Source organism: Molossus molossus, unplaced genomic scaffold (genome assembly GCF_014108415.1).
Source record: "Molossus molossus isolate mMolMol1 unplaced genomic scaffold, mMolMol1.p scaffold_m16_p_1, whole genome shotgun sequence".
NCBI classification, from domain to species: domain Eukaryota; kingdom Metazoa; phylum Chordata; class Mammalia; order Chiroptera; family Molossidae; genus Molossus; species Molossus molossus.
This window is the reverse complement of record NW_023425344.1, coordinates 199,768,446-199,784,304: the sequence shown is the minus strand read 5'-3', so window position 1 is coordinate 199,784,304 and position 15,859 is coordinate 199,768,446. Positions and strand designations below refer to the sequence as shown.

Genomic DNA, 15,859 nt, shown 5'->3' with positions numbered 1-15,859 from the left:
ACATGACACCTAGCGAGGAAGATGCCCAGGGGTTAGTTAGGTTCATTTAGTAGCCAAGTGATGCACTATTGCTAATTACCCGGCTGTCAATGACACAGATGATCTGCAGCAAGATCAGACATTCTCTTAGAAGCTCGGGGTCAAAGACCACACATGCAAGCGATCTCAACATCAAAGATTAAATTAGTGAATCAAGTACTTCAAATAAGCGTCCCCCCCACTCCTCCCCCACTCCCCACTCCCGGGCCAGGTAGTTACATCATCTACACTGAGTCTTAGTAAAGAAGCCTTGCTTTCCCAATCTGCATCAGTAAGAAATACCTTTTTGAGGATGATATCAATGTAGCCTGCAATCAGCTGGGATATTTGCTCTCCCTCAGTGGTTTGTACTGAATAGTAACTTTCCTGATACTCCCCAAAATCCTGGGGGGGAAAAACAGCATTAGAAGAAATATAACGAAATCAGATATATCAGTAGTTTTAAAGGCGAGCAGGTCCAGGTTCCAAATGGCATAGACTCAGCGTGTCCCTGCTCTTCCCCTCTAAATACCACCAGCCATCCAAAAACGTATTTGACAAACAGTGGTAAAAGGGCCCTGAAAGCTAAAACAGTGAACGAGCTGGGGACCTCAGGACTTGAGAGGCTACATTTGGTGACTTCTTGGGTTGTATTTTATATCCCTTTACCCCCAGGTTTGGGTGCTAGATAGGCCTGACACTGGGGACCTCCAACAAGCAGTTTCTGAAAAGCCTGCGCTCTCTGCCCAAAGGACCAAAGAGGGGAAGCTCGACAGAGACCAAGCGGGGAGTCCTGACCGAGCTGCACGGCCGGGCTGGCGTCCGCTGCAGCTGCAGAGCAGTGCCAGCCCAGGCACCCCAGCCCCTGCTCCACAGCCCAGGCTGCAAGGTGCTGACCCTTTTGCAGCAGTGGCCACAGTGAAGCCCCGAGTCTTCCTGTCCTCCACCCAGTGGCATAACGAGATTCAGGTCCAGGGGCTTCTGCCTCCCCTCAAAAGGTCATCCAGCAACAGCAGGTGGCCCAGGGAAGTGCCTTCTTCCTTCACAGAAACCTGCAACGAGGTTCGAGCAAGAATCCCAGCAGTGTCAAGAGGACAAAGTAGCCCAGAATAGCCTTGCAAGGCTCAGAAAACGGACTGTCATGGCAAGGAAACCCCACAAAGCTAGGCTAGCACACTGCACTCTAAGTCTACCTAAGGTGACCGGTGAAACAGAACATTTATTTTTTATCCTCACCCGAGGATATTTTTCCATTTTTTGTACAGATAGAGTGGGAGGGAGAGAGAGGAAGGGGGAGAGAGAGAGAAACATCATTGTGAAGGGACACATCGAGTGGCTGCCACCCGCACGACCAACCAGGGCCGGGGACAAACTGCAACTGAAGTACGTGCCCTTAGCGGAAACCGAACCCGGGTCTCTCCGGACCGCAGGCCGACGCTTTAACCGCTGAGCCAAACTGGCCAGGGCTGAAACAGAACATTTACATAAAATCAGCAGTTCTGATGTGTGACCAAATATATAGGAATCAACTGAAAATTGCTGTTTATATCCAGAACCAGGACGACTACAAGATGAGTAAGGAAAGATAATCAATTGATGCTGATACTGAGATGAATCGGATATTGGAATGATCTGAGATGGGTTTTAAGGTAGCCATCATAAAACAAAAAAAAAACGGCCCTGGCCAGTTTGGCTCAGCGGTTAAAGCGTCGGCCTGTGGTCCGGAGAGACCCGGGTTCGGTTCTCGCTAAGGGCACGTACTTCGGTTGCAGTTTGTCCCCGGCCCTGGTTGGTCGTGCGGGTGGCAGCCACTCGATGTGTCCCTTCACGTCGATGTTTCTCTCTCTCTCTCTCTCTCTTCCTCTCTCTCCCTCCCACTCTATCTGTACAAAAAATGGAAAAATATCCTTGGGTGAGGATAAAAAAACAAAACAAAAAAAAACGTTTAAACTATCAATGAGAAATCATCCTGAAACAAGTGAGAAAATAAGTTTCAAATCCAAGTCATTAAAAAAGACCAAATAAAAATGATAGAACTGAGGGAGCGGGACGCGGCGAGCCGGGTTTAGCTGTGTTTGAACTCCCTCTCGGTCTGTGTCTCGGTCCTCACTCCGGCCCTCACTCCGCAGTGAGCCTCCTCAAAAGTTTCCGGATCAGCCAAGGGGCTCCGGCAGCAGCAGCCAGACACCGAGATGGTGCTGAACGGGAAGGGCCTCGGCACAGGCACTCTGTACATCGCTGAGATCGCCTGTCTTGGTTAGATGGCTCTGGATTGGGATTCTCACTGGAACACCCCACCAGTAGTTTGCATGCAGTATCCAGGGATCTAAATGCCTATCCACGAGAGCATTTATATGTTATGGTGAATGCCAAGTTTGGAGAAGAATCAAAAGAACCTGTTGATGAAGACGAGGAAGACAGTGATGATGATGTTGAACCTATTGCTGAGTTTAGATTTGAACCTAGTGATAAACCAGCACTGGAGGCAATGTTCACGGCAATGTGTGAATGCCGGGCTTCGCACCCAGATCCTGAGGATGAAGATGCAGATGGTTATGATGGAGAAGAATGTGATGTGGAAGCTCATGATGGGATGGAGGCAGATACTACACCCACAGTTGCTGGACAGTTTGAGGATGCAGATATTGATCCCTGAAAATGATTTTATGCTGCTTTGGGATTCTGCTCATAACTCTAGGAGAGAACCTGGTGCCTTTTATACTGTGGAGTGAGTGTTGATGAAAGTATTTTTCCTTCTCCAAAACTTACTTGAACCAGTTCTTTCTTGAGATAGCCTGTACTGAGACAACAAGTTGTCACCAGCAGAAGGAACTATGACTTTTATTAACAAAGGTGAATTAACTTAAAAAAAATTATAGGACTGAGAAATGCAATAACCGAATTAAAACCTCACAGAAGAGACTAAATAGTAGTGTGAAGATACGAGAGGATCAGTAAACTTGAACTTAGTCAATAAGAACAACAGAGAGAAAAGAGAACAAACAGAGCATCAATGATCTGTGGGACAATAACAGAAGATCTAACATCCATATCATCAGTAGAATCCCAGGAGGAGAAAAGAGCATCAGACCACACAGAAGAACCCCTAAGAAATCCACACCAAGAACTTAAAAAAAATGTATTTCAGTGAAACAAGAAAGGGCTGAGCATAGAAGAAGCGACAGAAGAGCTGAGGCAGGGCTGCTTTGGCTCACTGGGAAGTCAGAGAAAAGGGGGCCTTGGAGACAGGTTCCGGGGGTTAGCCCAGGACAAGCCACTGCTGCCCATTGCTCCCCTGGATGCAGGTCTCTTGGGGTCTCTTAGAGTTTAGAAGATGCCTGCCTGGGGGGGGGGGGGGGGGGGGAGAAAGGAGGAAGAACGTGCCCACAACAAGAACTTTTGAAAAACAGGGACAAAGAGAAATATTTAAAAAAGTGGAAGAAAAGTGACATATTATCTAGAAACAAACAATCTATAAATGAACTTGCATGACAGAAAGTTCTAATTTCAATCCTGTATCTGGCAAAATTAACCTTCATAAATAAAGGGGAAGTAACACTCTCAGATGAAAAAATAAACTAAGAGAATGTGTGTTGTTAGTTGACCTACCTTTAAAGAATGGCTAAAGGAAGCTCTCCAAACATAAAGAAAATGGTAACAGAAGAAGGCTGGAAAGTTTAAAATTAAAAAAAAAGAACAACAGGATGAATAAAAATAGAAATAAATATAATAGACTATCCTTCACCTCATAAATTTTTAAAATCATATTTTATGGTTGAAGCAAAAGATCTAACACCATCTCATGTGGTGCTCAATGCACATGGAATATTTAAACAATAACACTCAAAAAGTGGGGAGCCAGTCAGAGAAAGACAAGTATCACATGATCACACTTATTTGTGGAATACAATGAACAAAATAAGCTGATGAACAAAATCGATCCAGAGACACGGAAGGAGGGAACAGACTGACAGACCTCAGAGGGCGGGAGTTACGGGGGTGGGAAGAGAGAAACCAAAGGACTTACATGCATATTTGCACAACCAGTGGACACAGACAACAGTGTGGTGAAGGCACGGGCAGGCTGTGCAGTGAGTGTGTGTGTGTGCGTGTGTGTGTGTGTGTGTGTGTGGAGGGGGGTATCAGTAGGGGAAAGAGGGATAACTGTAATACTTTCAACAATAAAAAAAAAAAAAAGTGGAGAGTACAGAGATCTAAATGGAAGTAAGGTTCCTACACTTGAAGTGGTGAAACAATGACGCCAGGAGGCAATAATTAATTTCATATGCATATGGTAACAACTAGAAAAATTACTAAGAACACCATACAAAGAGATACACTAAAAAACATAAATAAAAAATTAAACTCCAAAAAATGTTCGTGACCCACAGGAAGGCAAGAAAAACAGAAGAAAACAAAATAGAGGTGACAAACTGAAAAAATTATAAAATGGTAGCCGTAAGCCCTAACATAAAAAATTAGGTAAAAAGCCAATGGTCTAATCATGCCAATTAAAAGACATACACGGACAGGGTGGATTTAAAAAACACACCACAACCCAACTCTATGCTCTCTCCATGAAACACATTTCAAATATAACAATATAGCCCTGGCCGGTTTGGCTCAGCGGTTAGAGCGTTGGCCTGCGGTCCTGAGAGACCTGGGTTCGGTTCCCGCTAAGGGCGCGTACCTCGGTTGAAGTTTGTCCCCGGCCCTGGTCGGTTGTGTGGGTGGCAGCTACTCGATGTGTTCCTTTCTCATCGATGTTTCTCTCTCTCTCTCTGTTCCTCTCTCTCCCTCCCACTCTACCTGAACAAAAAATGGAAAAATGTCCTCGGGTGAGGATTAAAAAAAAAAAAAAAGAAAGAAAGAAAAAAAACCAAATATAACAATATAACTAGGCTGAAAGTAAAAGGATAGAAAAAGTATGACATGCAAACACTCATTTAAAATATGAGTGGCTATATTATTAAAAGATAAAAAAAGGTTTCAGAGCAATAAATTCTCTAGGAAGAAAAAATGAAACAATAAAACAATTTCTCCATTAAGAAGATAAAGGAATCTCAGATGTACAGAAATCAAACAACGGAGCTTCAAAACACAGAAAGCAAAAACTAATAGAGATAAAAGGAGATAAAGAAAACGCCAGAGTTGCTGTTGGGAATTGAGAGAATAAGTAGACAGAAAACTAACAAGGATATTGACTACTGGAACAACACCTTTAACTAACAGGATCTAACTGATATTTATAGAACAATCCACCCAATAGAAGAATACACATTCTTTTCCATCACTCAGAGAACATTCTCCAAGCATGATCATAACCTAAGATATAAAACAAATCTTAAAATGCTAAGAAGTAAAATTATATATAATATGTTCTTTGACCGTAACACAATCAAAGTAAAAATCAGTAACAGATGACAGGAAAATCTCCAAATACTTGAAAATTAAATTAAGGCTAGGAATAGGAAGGAAACAAATATTACATATTACAAGCCTAAATCCAACTTTATATTTTAATAACATAATGATAATTCACTGATTTTTGCTTGAGGTAGTTACTGAGATTGATAACTGTTGCTTATTTTTAGGTCACATTCTGTTTTTAACAAAGCAGTAGCTGAACCTAGTTTTAAAAGACCGATATTGCTCAAAGGTGTATAATGACAGAGCCATCCCCAGCCCTACACATGTCCGCCTTCACTTTCCACCCTCCCACCCCCAACTCAGTCAACCACTTTCAACCCTTTCAAGCAGTTTCTTCTATATAAGTTCTCTCTTAACCTCATCAATGGGTTCTATGACTTTATGGGAAACAACGTAATAAAACAAGTTTTCCCAAAGGCTCACTGATATAAGTAAGAGTTAAGTTCTTGCGGCATCCCATCAATGTTACAATGAAACGACATTATTTGAAGACCTGCTGTATTTCTAACTAACATGTTCTTGATGTTTCTATTTGGGGAATGACCCACAACTTCCTACAATGGAAAAGGAGAACGTAGTCCTCTAAGCAGGAACGCTCGCTTTTAAGAGCCATGCAGGTACAGCTGTTACTGATTATAGGTATGTTTTCTGAAGATTTCTTCCAACTGGCATGAGTCTACCAATCAATGATCAACTTAGACACCTGATTACTCCCTCCAAGGCCACTTCTTGACACCTTCTTTCCCGATGCCCCATTGAGGTCTTGCCGCAACGCCAGCTGACATTGCGAGTGTTCAGTGAGCTGGAGAATAGCGCACTTCAGGAGTTGTGAAGAAAATGGCAAATTTTAATGTTTTTGGTTTTTTTATTTCTCTTATTGCTCAACTTGCCCTATTAGTTCTCACATGTAAGTGTGACTATTAGTTCAGGCTACACCATTATGCTCTGCTAAGAGTAAATGCTGAGGTTGGGAGGAGCTCGGAGGTCTGAAGGCATAGAACACACACACGGTGTGCATATTATCCATGTATTTCACTGGGCATTTTATCATTATCATGTCAGGTGATCCTAGCAATCCTAGAAAGAGGTATTACTATCCACATTTTACAGCTGAGGAAATGAATGCTCAGAGAGACAGACAACTTGAGCAAGGCCACAGGCTCGGAAATGACACGCTGGTTTTGAACACTACCCCAAAGTTTCCGCTATTTCCACTACACAGCATGCCTTCTTTCTAGGCAGGCTGGGAAGACACACCTCAGCAAGATGTCACCGTTCTTAGGAACTTCTATAACAACTAGAGATAAAGGGGAGCCTTTGTATGGGCCTCAGGGCCTTGCAGGTTCCTTTAGGATAAGCTAGGGATGGAGTCAGGGGCACAGAAGACTGAGAAGCATCTTTTGGTCAGCTCTTCCCAGTTAAGGAGCTGTGACAGTCTTACTTAAAGTACCCGAGAGAAAGGGGGGACCAAGGAGACCCAGCTTTTGTATCTCTCCCTCAGTTCTAGACCAGTCTCCACCCTGCCCCATGGACTCCCACATCTGGCCCTCTCCACACTGCTCACTAAGGCCAGGGAAACCCAGCAGCTTGTATTGTTTCTCCTGCCCCATGATATTAGCCAAGGTCGCGTGGGCCCCCACTGCCCTCTGCCAGTCCCTACCAACGTGAAGCTCTTGGGTGAGGCTGCCCAGCGCTTGACCGTGGTGAGCGGCCACTCCTGCAGCACTTCCTTGGTCTTCTCGTCCACGCGCATCACGGAGTCCTTGGTGATGCCCAGCAGGCGAGGCACCAGCTTGTTCTTGCCTTTCATCTTTTCCTGAACCAGGAGACACCAAGAGTCAGTGCTCTTCCTCCGAATACATCTGGTTTTGCCAAATAATCAGTGACTTTGCAGTGTTTTACCTGTGGTCAACTTACATACACGGTGCTTCAAAAAAGGAAGGACTGAGGACTCTCAAAACTCTTTTATGACTATCAGTTTTAATAATTTAAGAAACAGTAGTCATGCCTATTAAAATAATGGACCCCTACCTGTCACTCACACCCAAAATCAAGATAGGTTAATAATTTAGAAGAAACTTATAGGTGGATATTTTTGTGATCACTGGGTGGGAAATGACTTTTTAGCACAAACACCAAAATAAAAAAAATAAAATAAAGGAAAATATTAATAGCTTTAACTACAAAATACAGGGACTTCAATACATCTAAAAAGAGAGAGAGCGGTAAGAGAAAAAGAAACCTCACCATAAACAAAATGAAAAAGCAAATTTCAGGAATAACTATTTACAACAAATACAAGGATAAAAAACTTCATATACAGTGTATGTGAAATCAAATAACAATAATTAGCCAAGAACAGAAACTGTTTAAAATAATAAAGTAATCAGCAATTGGATACATTTTCATGCATATAAAATGGCAGATTTTTAAAAAATTGATACTCAGATTTGAAGAAAGTATAAAGGGGAACCATTATTGATGGAAAATGAAAATGGCAAAGCCTTTAAGGAAGAAAATGTGCTGATAATATTACAAATCTTTAGAAATATTTCTACTTTTGACACATCTTGCTTTTAGGAACTTATTCAAACACAGCTCATAAATGGGTGTGAAGACTGTGTGCCTCAAGAAGGCTCAACTAGAGTTTATCATAGTGAAAACCTAGAAATAATCAAATTTTCAATAACAGGGGATTTGATAAATTATGGTACATACAAATAACAGACTACTCTACAACTATTAAAACTCATGTTATAGGAAAACAATTGGAATCATGGCAATAAAGTGTTTACAATATATTACAAAATAAAAAAACAAAACAGTTTGCATAGCACAGTCCTACAGAATAAAAATTTAAGAATAAATTTTAATTGAATATATTAAAAGACAATTCAAAAATAAAATTTTATTATGCAATAAAATGGTGGCAACAGTCCTCTCAAGTGATCTGTATTATTTTCTTGTGCTTTTCCTTATTCCCCAAATTTCACTTAATGCACATCTTTTTGTTGTTAGGGGAAACAAACAAACTTTTCCAATAATATTTGCTGAAACCTAGCAATCCTACACCATCATTCTCCAAGGAATACATGTACAAATTAGCACACACAAAGTGTGTATATATAAGTGGGTGTATGTATAAGGGGACAGGCATTCAAAACAGGGCAGGGGTGTGCTACATATTAGTAAATATGTTCCATTAATTTTCCAAGCATGCCCTAAATGTTGGCATCATTATCATCACCCCTGTTTTGAAATGAAGAGACCAGCAACTCACCCAAGGCAGGTAACAATGAGTGGTAAAAACTAGAACACAAATTTGAGTAGCTCAAAAATACCTCTGATTTCAAAGGCAGACTGTCTACCACAGTGTAATTCTTCTGGTGAAAGTAATCAGAAAAAAGAAGAAAATACCCCCTCCTACCCCCATAGCAGGTCGTAAACCATCAGATGGTGAAGGGCACAGCACACCTCCAGCCTCCTCCCTGGAGGAGGAGATAACAACATCAGGAGTGTGTGGGTGTCTGGGGAGGGGCACATGGCATTTTAAGAACCTCCCAAGGTTTATGAAAAACAGAGAAGAGTTCCTCTGTGAAGAGAGCCGGTTCCACAAGAGGTGAATACGCAGGTGGAGGATGCCAGTTAGTCTAATCTCCAACCACTGGACCTCCTGGCCAGGGCCTGTTTTGTCATTTTTAAAAGAAGTTTATAGTGATAGTTCTGCCATTGTGTTGTTAATAGATTTAAATAAGGTATGCCTGGCATATAATTGTTTGCAAAACGTTGCTATTATTATTATCATCATTATCATTATTAATATTGGGAAATGGAGTCATTACTTAGAAGGCATCAGCAGCATCCAAAACCTCATGACAAGTTAAAACTCCCTCTACATATAAGAAACTCAACTTCTAAATTATGTTTCTTAGCAACAATGTGATTCACCCATGTTTTCTTCATGTGCAAGGGCCCGATATTTTCTGTGTGAAACTGAGAGTGGCTGAAGAAAAGAAGGGACTAAAGTAGAGGAGGGGGCTCAGGATGCACAAAGGAGAAATGAGAGGGTTTATCAGTCAACCTAACACCCGCCAAAGGCCTCCCTCTGAAGCTCACAGGTTGAGTTTAGAAGAACCACCTCTTCCTTCTAGTAGGAAGACAACAGTTCTGACGAGAGCAGACCTAAAGGCCACAGGAATACCAGACCCCTCTACGAGTAAACATCTCAAGTTCCTTGTTTACCACAGGAATCTGACTTGGTCTGCAGTGGTCAACAAGCTTCACCTCGTCCAGGGCACTCTTAAGTGAACCAGTCCCGGGGGAAAGTCACGAGAAAAAGTGAACACGCCCTGCAGCGACTTTAGAGCCGAGACGGTGAGCCAAGCCCAGACACAGCTGCCCGTGGGCCGCGAGGCTCACCCACCAGCCTGAGCTCATGCACTTCAAGTCTGTCCAGCAGCTAAACTCCTGTCATTATTGGCCAGATGCTACGTCTGCAAATGCTAGGGGTCTAGGGATGACAAACCAACCTTAACAGTGAACACTTTAACAAAGGAAAAAGAGGTGGGAAAAGCAGACACTTTGTCCACCACCCTGCCCAACTCACCTTCACCAGGAAAAAGGACACGCCGTATGTCCGCAGGGACCGGGCGAGTTTGACGTACTTGACCTTGGCTTCTATCTCACTCATCTCTCCACAGTTCTTGTGCTCCTGCAGAAGTGAGAGTGAGCAGGGACCAGTTACTGCAGCTCCGCCAGCAGGTGGACTTGGTGAGAGGTGTTCCTAAAGGTGGAGATGTAGTGTGGCTACGACTGATCAATAAGCATCTGTGTGGGGACCCCGCCATGACACATGTTCCTACTCACCGAGAGTCAGAGCACACGGACAGTGTGACGGCAGTGCTCCTTAACTAGGAGTTGAGCCCAAGCTCCCTACAGATAGCACAACAATATGCACCAGTTCATGCATGTGCAGCGTGGCAGGAACGGGGTCCATAATTAGTATCCACTTTTCCAAGGACTCCGTGTACCGAAAGGCTCAGAACCAACACTTTAAATGAGAGCTAGACAAATGTGTTTGTCCAGGGGAGATGTCACCCTAACATCATCCACAGCATACGGTTTCCCAAAGAGCCGGTGATACTAGTGTCGGTGCATCATACCATCTGGAAACAATACTCGGTGGAAAATATGTTTTATACACATGAAATTTACATTTTAACTTATATTTACATTTCAACATCAAAGATGACTTTGATATTTCGGATTTACTAGAGTGAGTGTTTCACGGCAAAGCTGACGATAGGGCCTTTCTTACTGGTTGCCTAGAATAAACAGCTCTCTTTTAGAATAAACCTGAATTTTAAAAAGGTACCAGTTCCCACATTCTAGCTTCAAAAACCAGTCTCTGGACAAAGAAGCAACTTGTAGCTTCTTCCTCAGTGCACAATGGCAAACCGCCTTGTTTTAATGCTACCAAGATAATGCCTTGGAAATTAAATGAATGCACATTTTTTTTTTTCAGAAGGGCTAAGTAACCTTTAGCAAGAAGGTCTGGATTAAGATAATAAATCTGCCCAAAGTAGAACTGTCAGCTTCTTTACTCTCGAGCCACTGAGCATTCAGTATATAGCTGAGTACATGCATGGGGTACAGAACTATCATGTGCAGAGGCCCCTCTCATACTAACAAATGAGGACAGGAAGTGAGGAGGAGAATAAATTTACATTCCCAATACCTGAAATATTCTCTTTTCAGCTCCTCTCTGCTTGATATATTCTTTGGGCAGGAATTCTTTTAGACTGAGAGAGAGGAAGAAAAAAAAAAGTATAGCATTTATATATGATGGAAAAAAAAAAAAAGACTTTTTGTAAAACTCACTGTTAAGTCACTAGCTTTCCCAGTATTTCTGGTTCTAATGAATAACAAACTGCCACGTCCCACAATGCACTTCAATAGGACACATACACAAAACCAGTCTGATAATAAGGGTAAAGCTAACATAGTCAAATATGAAAGAATTTCCAGGATATATTGTGGAGGGACACAGTAAAGGGCACAAGCGTGTCTAGCATGCTGTGCTTTATAAGAAAAGGGGGACATGTTCTTCATTTTATATTGTGAATATGCATTTTTAAAAGGATAGGACAATATGCCTAGTACTAATAAAAGGGATTACGGGAAGAAGAGAAAACCAAGGAGAGGACAAGGATGAAAAATAACCCTCTGTAAACAGTCCTTGGAGTATAGTTGCTTTTTCACTTTTTCACTTAGAACCACATGACAAAGAGGGGGGAAAGCAATACCAAAAAATCTCAAGCAAATAGAAACAAATGAACTAACAGTACATCAAGTTGACAGCATAACTACAGAGAGAAAAATGATTTCAGGTAACACTGAAAAACAGTCTTCTCACTATGAATCTCTAGTGAGAGACACTTAAAGATGAAATGAGCCACAGCAGACTTGTCAAATATTGATACCATTACTTTAAAACTCTCTCCCTCTTTATACACACATAACTTTATCTATATAAAATTAGGATATTACATTATATAACATGTTATATGTAATTAGGCTAAAGTGAGTAATTACGTTAGTGGTAACCAACATTTTTAGCATAAGAGATAAAAATATAAAGTCAAAAGAGTTCAATGAAAACCCTGCAATCTTTCATTTAAATTGGAAATAATGACCTGTATATCTGATTCATTTTTCTTTTTCTGAAAAACATAGTTATTTTCTAGTTGGGCCCACTTAGAAGGCTAAGGGCAAGGACCACCTGCTGGAAACAGGCACCCCAGCACCTTGGCCAGGCAGTCTTCAAATACCATTCCCACTAAAAGGAATCAGAGATCCTTGGAGAAATGACTGCTTCTAGCTCTGGAGCAGGAAATGCATAACATGTTCCTGTGCTGCTTATGTCTGAGATCATGGAAGCTGTCAAAATGATTAGAGCCAATACCAAGGGGTAACCACTGACCAAAAATGGGATGATTTAAAAAAATCTTATACTAGTCCTGTCCAGTGTGGCTCATTTGATTGAGTGTCAGCCCTTGCACCAAAAAGTCACCAGTTTGATTCCTGGTTAGGGCACATGCCTGGGTTTCAGGCCTGATCCCCAGTAGGGGGCGTGCAGGAGGCAGCCAATTAATGCTTCTCTGTCTCTGTTTCTCTCTTTCTCACTTTTCTTTCTCAAAAATCAATAAAAATGTATTTTAAAAAAATCACATACTAAAGGAGAGAAAACAGTGTAATGAACACAGCACCCAGCTCCAACAATTATAATTCATGACTCACCTACTCCCTCACCTACATCGCCTCCCCCAGGGGGCAATATGAGCTTCAGAAAGAATGATAATCATGATGGGCAAAAACACAGGTATATAAAAGTCCATAAAGATCCTTTAAAAGAATCTTTGGTCACCTTAAGAGGGTGCTAGGGCACCAAACCATAACAAAAAGTGAAAAGGGGAAAGAAATAAAGCTAATAAATGCAGAAGGAATAACAGAAGTCCAAAACCATTGTTTTACAACTCTTAAGGAAACAGGGAATTGATCTAAATAAGCATGAGTGGCTGCTAAAACCAATATGTGACATGTTAATGGGGAACTTTATAACAGACGATCAGTCTGATCCAAACCCATTGATCAATTCGTATATTAATAAAAGTGGGAGCCCTGGCTGGTTTGGCTCAGCGGTAGAGTGTTGGCCCGCGGACCAATGAGTCATGGGTTCGATTCTGGTCAAGAGCACATACCAAGGTTGTCGTTTGTCCCCGGCCCTGGTCGGGGTCGTGCAGGAGGCAACCAGTTGATGTGTCTCTCTCACATAGATGTTGCTCTCTTTCTCTCTCTCTCTCCCTCCCACTCTATCTGGAAAATAAATAAATAAATAAAAGTGGGATAACTATACAATATATGCCTTCTCTCTGATGCAACAGGAAGTATACAATACCACCAGGAAGTATTCTTGGCAATAAATTAAAAAATAACTAAATATAGCCCTGGCTGGTGTGGCTCAGTTAGTTGGAAAGCCATCCTGTGCACTGAAGAATTGTGGGTTCAATTCCTGGTCAGTGAGTGTATGGAAGGCAACCAACCAATGTTTCTCTCTCTCTCTCAAACAATAAAATATTTTTAAAAATAAGTAAATATGTTATTGAATTTGAATTTAATGAAGACTCTAGATGTAAATATTAGCTTACAAAATGAGAGAGAACACTGATGCAATCAGCCACATCTCAACATGAGAAATTTTATGAAAATAACCCAGGTTCCTCGGGTTTAAATGGCTTATTGATAGAAGTGAAAGTAACAGAGTAACAGGGCTTTAAGAAACAGATCTACTACAAAGCTACAATAACAAAGACAGTGTAGTACTGATGTAAGGGTAGAAATACAGTGATACCTCGGTTCTCGAACGCCTCGGTTTTCGACCAAATCAGGATTCGAGAAACTTTTGTCTCGGAATCCGAACAAATATTTGGAACTCGAACTTCCGAGTTGAGCTGAATGGCGTTCATTCGGCCCAGCGCGCCTTGCTTGCGTCATCAGTGTGAGTGCAGAGAGAGAGTGACGCTTTGTGGAGTCCGCTTTCCTATTGGGTTTCATTGCTTCGGTTCTCGAACAATTCGGTTCTCGACCATCCTCTTGGAACGAATTATGTTCGAGAACCGAGGTATCACTGTATATAGGTCAATGGAATAGAGCAGAGTCCAGAAATGAACCCTTACCTTTACAATCAATTGATTTTTTTCTTTTATTAAAAAACTGAAGTATAGTTGGTCTATAATATATTAGTTTCATATGTACAACATAGTGATTTGACATTTATATATCTTACATGCTTGCCATACTAAGCCTAATTACCTCTTTCACGGTAATTGATTTTCAACAAGAGTGCCAAGACACTTCAAAGGGGGGGAAATAGTTTCTTTAACAAATGGTGCTGAGACAACTGGAAAACAATAGCCACATGCAAAACAATGAAATCGGAACCCGCTTCCTCACATCATACAGAACATAGTAACTCAAAATGGATCATAGACCTATGTGTAAGAGCTAAAACTAGAAAACTCTTAGAAGAAAACGTAGGAATAAAACTTTATAACCTTGGGTTAAACAAAGACTTTTTAGATGCAATACCAAAAGTACATGTATCAAAAGAAAAGACAGATAAGTTGGACATCAAACTTAAACATTTTGAAATGCAAATACCATCCAGAAAGTGAAAAGACAACTCACAGGAGAAAATATTTGCAAATTATATAACTGATCAGGCACCTGTATCCAAAATATATAAAAACTTTTACAACAAAATAATAAAGAGACAAACCAGTTAAAGATGGACACAGGATCTGAACAGATATTTCTCCAAAGAAGATACACAAATGGCCAAAAGCACATGACAATATGGTCAACATCAGTATCCATCAGAGAAATGCAAAGAAAAATCACAATGTGATACCACTGCACACCCGCTAAGATGAATACGATAAAAAGACGGGGGACAACAGGTGTTGGTGAGGGTGTGAACTTGGAACGCCCATGCATTGCTGGCAGGAATGTGAAATAGTGCAGCTGCTACAGAAAACAACTTGGTAGTCCCTCAAAATATTAAATAGCTTTTACTCCTACGTATATACCCAAGAAACATGAAAGCATATGTCCACACAAATATTTGTGTACAAATGTTCATAGTAGTATTACAATAGCTAAAAGGTGGAAACATAGTATCTATCAACTGATGAATACATAAAATGTAGTTCGCCCATACAATGGAACATTATTCAGAAATAAGAAATTAAGTATGCTACATGGTCCAAAATGAAAAACCTGTGCTAATTAAAGAGGCTAATGAGATCACAGATTTTAAGATTACACTTCTATGAGATGTCCAGAATGAGCAAATCGGTACAGATAGAACAGATTACTGGTGGCAAGGCTGGGATGGGAGTGGGGGACCTGGGGAGTGACTGCTAACGGACTCAGAATTATTTCAGAAAGGACAAAAATGTTCTAAAATTAGATTGTGCTGAGGGTTGCACAATCTTGTGACTACACTAAAAATACTGAATTGTACACTTTAAATGGATGAATTGTATGTTATGTGAACTATATCTCAATACTACGATTGTTTAAGAAAACAATCATATCAACCAAATACAGTATGTAGGCCTTGTTTGGGTCCTGAACTAAGTATTTATTCTATGACATGTTTGAGACAGTAGGGGACATTTTCACAAAGACTGGATATTAGATGAATACTAAAGATGAGTATTAAAGAATTACTGCTAATTTTGTTGGGCGTTAGAATGGATTTTTAGTAGTATGTTTTCCAAAAATTATTAAATTTCTTTTTGTCAAACATACTGAAGTACTTACAGATAAAATGATTCGCTGTCTGGGA

At 41.0% G+C, this 15,859-nt stretch overlaps 1 protein-coding gene and 1 pseudogene across 1 annotated transcript in view; one reads left to right on the top strand and one right to left on the bottom strand.

Annotated features, from left to right (window-relative positions):
* The window catches only part of TLN2 (talin 2), a 242,140-nt gene that overhangs the window by 147,983 nt on the left and 78,298 nt on the right, over positions 1 to 15,859 (bottom strand). Inside the window, exons 8-11 of the mRNA XM_036268699.1 lie at positions 11,186 to 11,249; positions 10,055 to 10,159; positions 7,109 to 7,264; positions 322 to 423 (exon numbers count right to left, since the gene is read on the bottom strand). Coding sequence (XP_036124592.1) covers positions 322 to 423; positions 7,109 to 7,264; positions 10,055 to 10,159; positions 11,186 to 11,249 — 427 coding nt within the window. The remainder of the gene's footprint in view (positions 1 to 321; positions 424 to 7,108; positions 7,265 to 10,054; positions 10,160 to 11,185; positions 11,250 to 15,859) is intronic.
* LOC118640521 lies at positions 1,521 to 2,698 on the top strand (annotated as a pseudogene).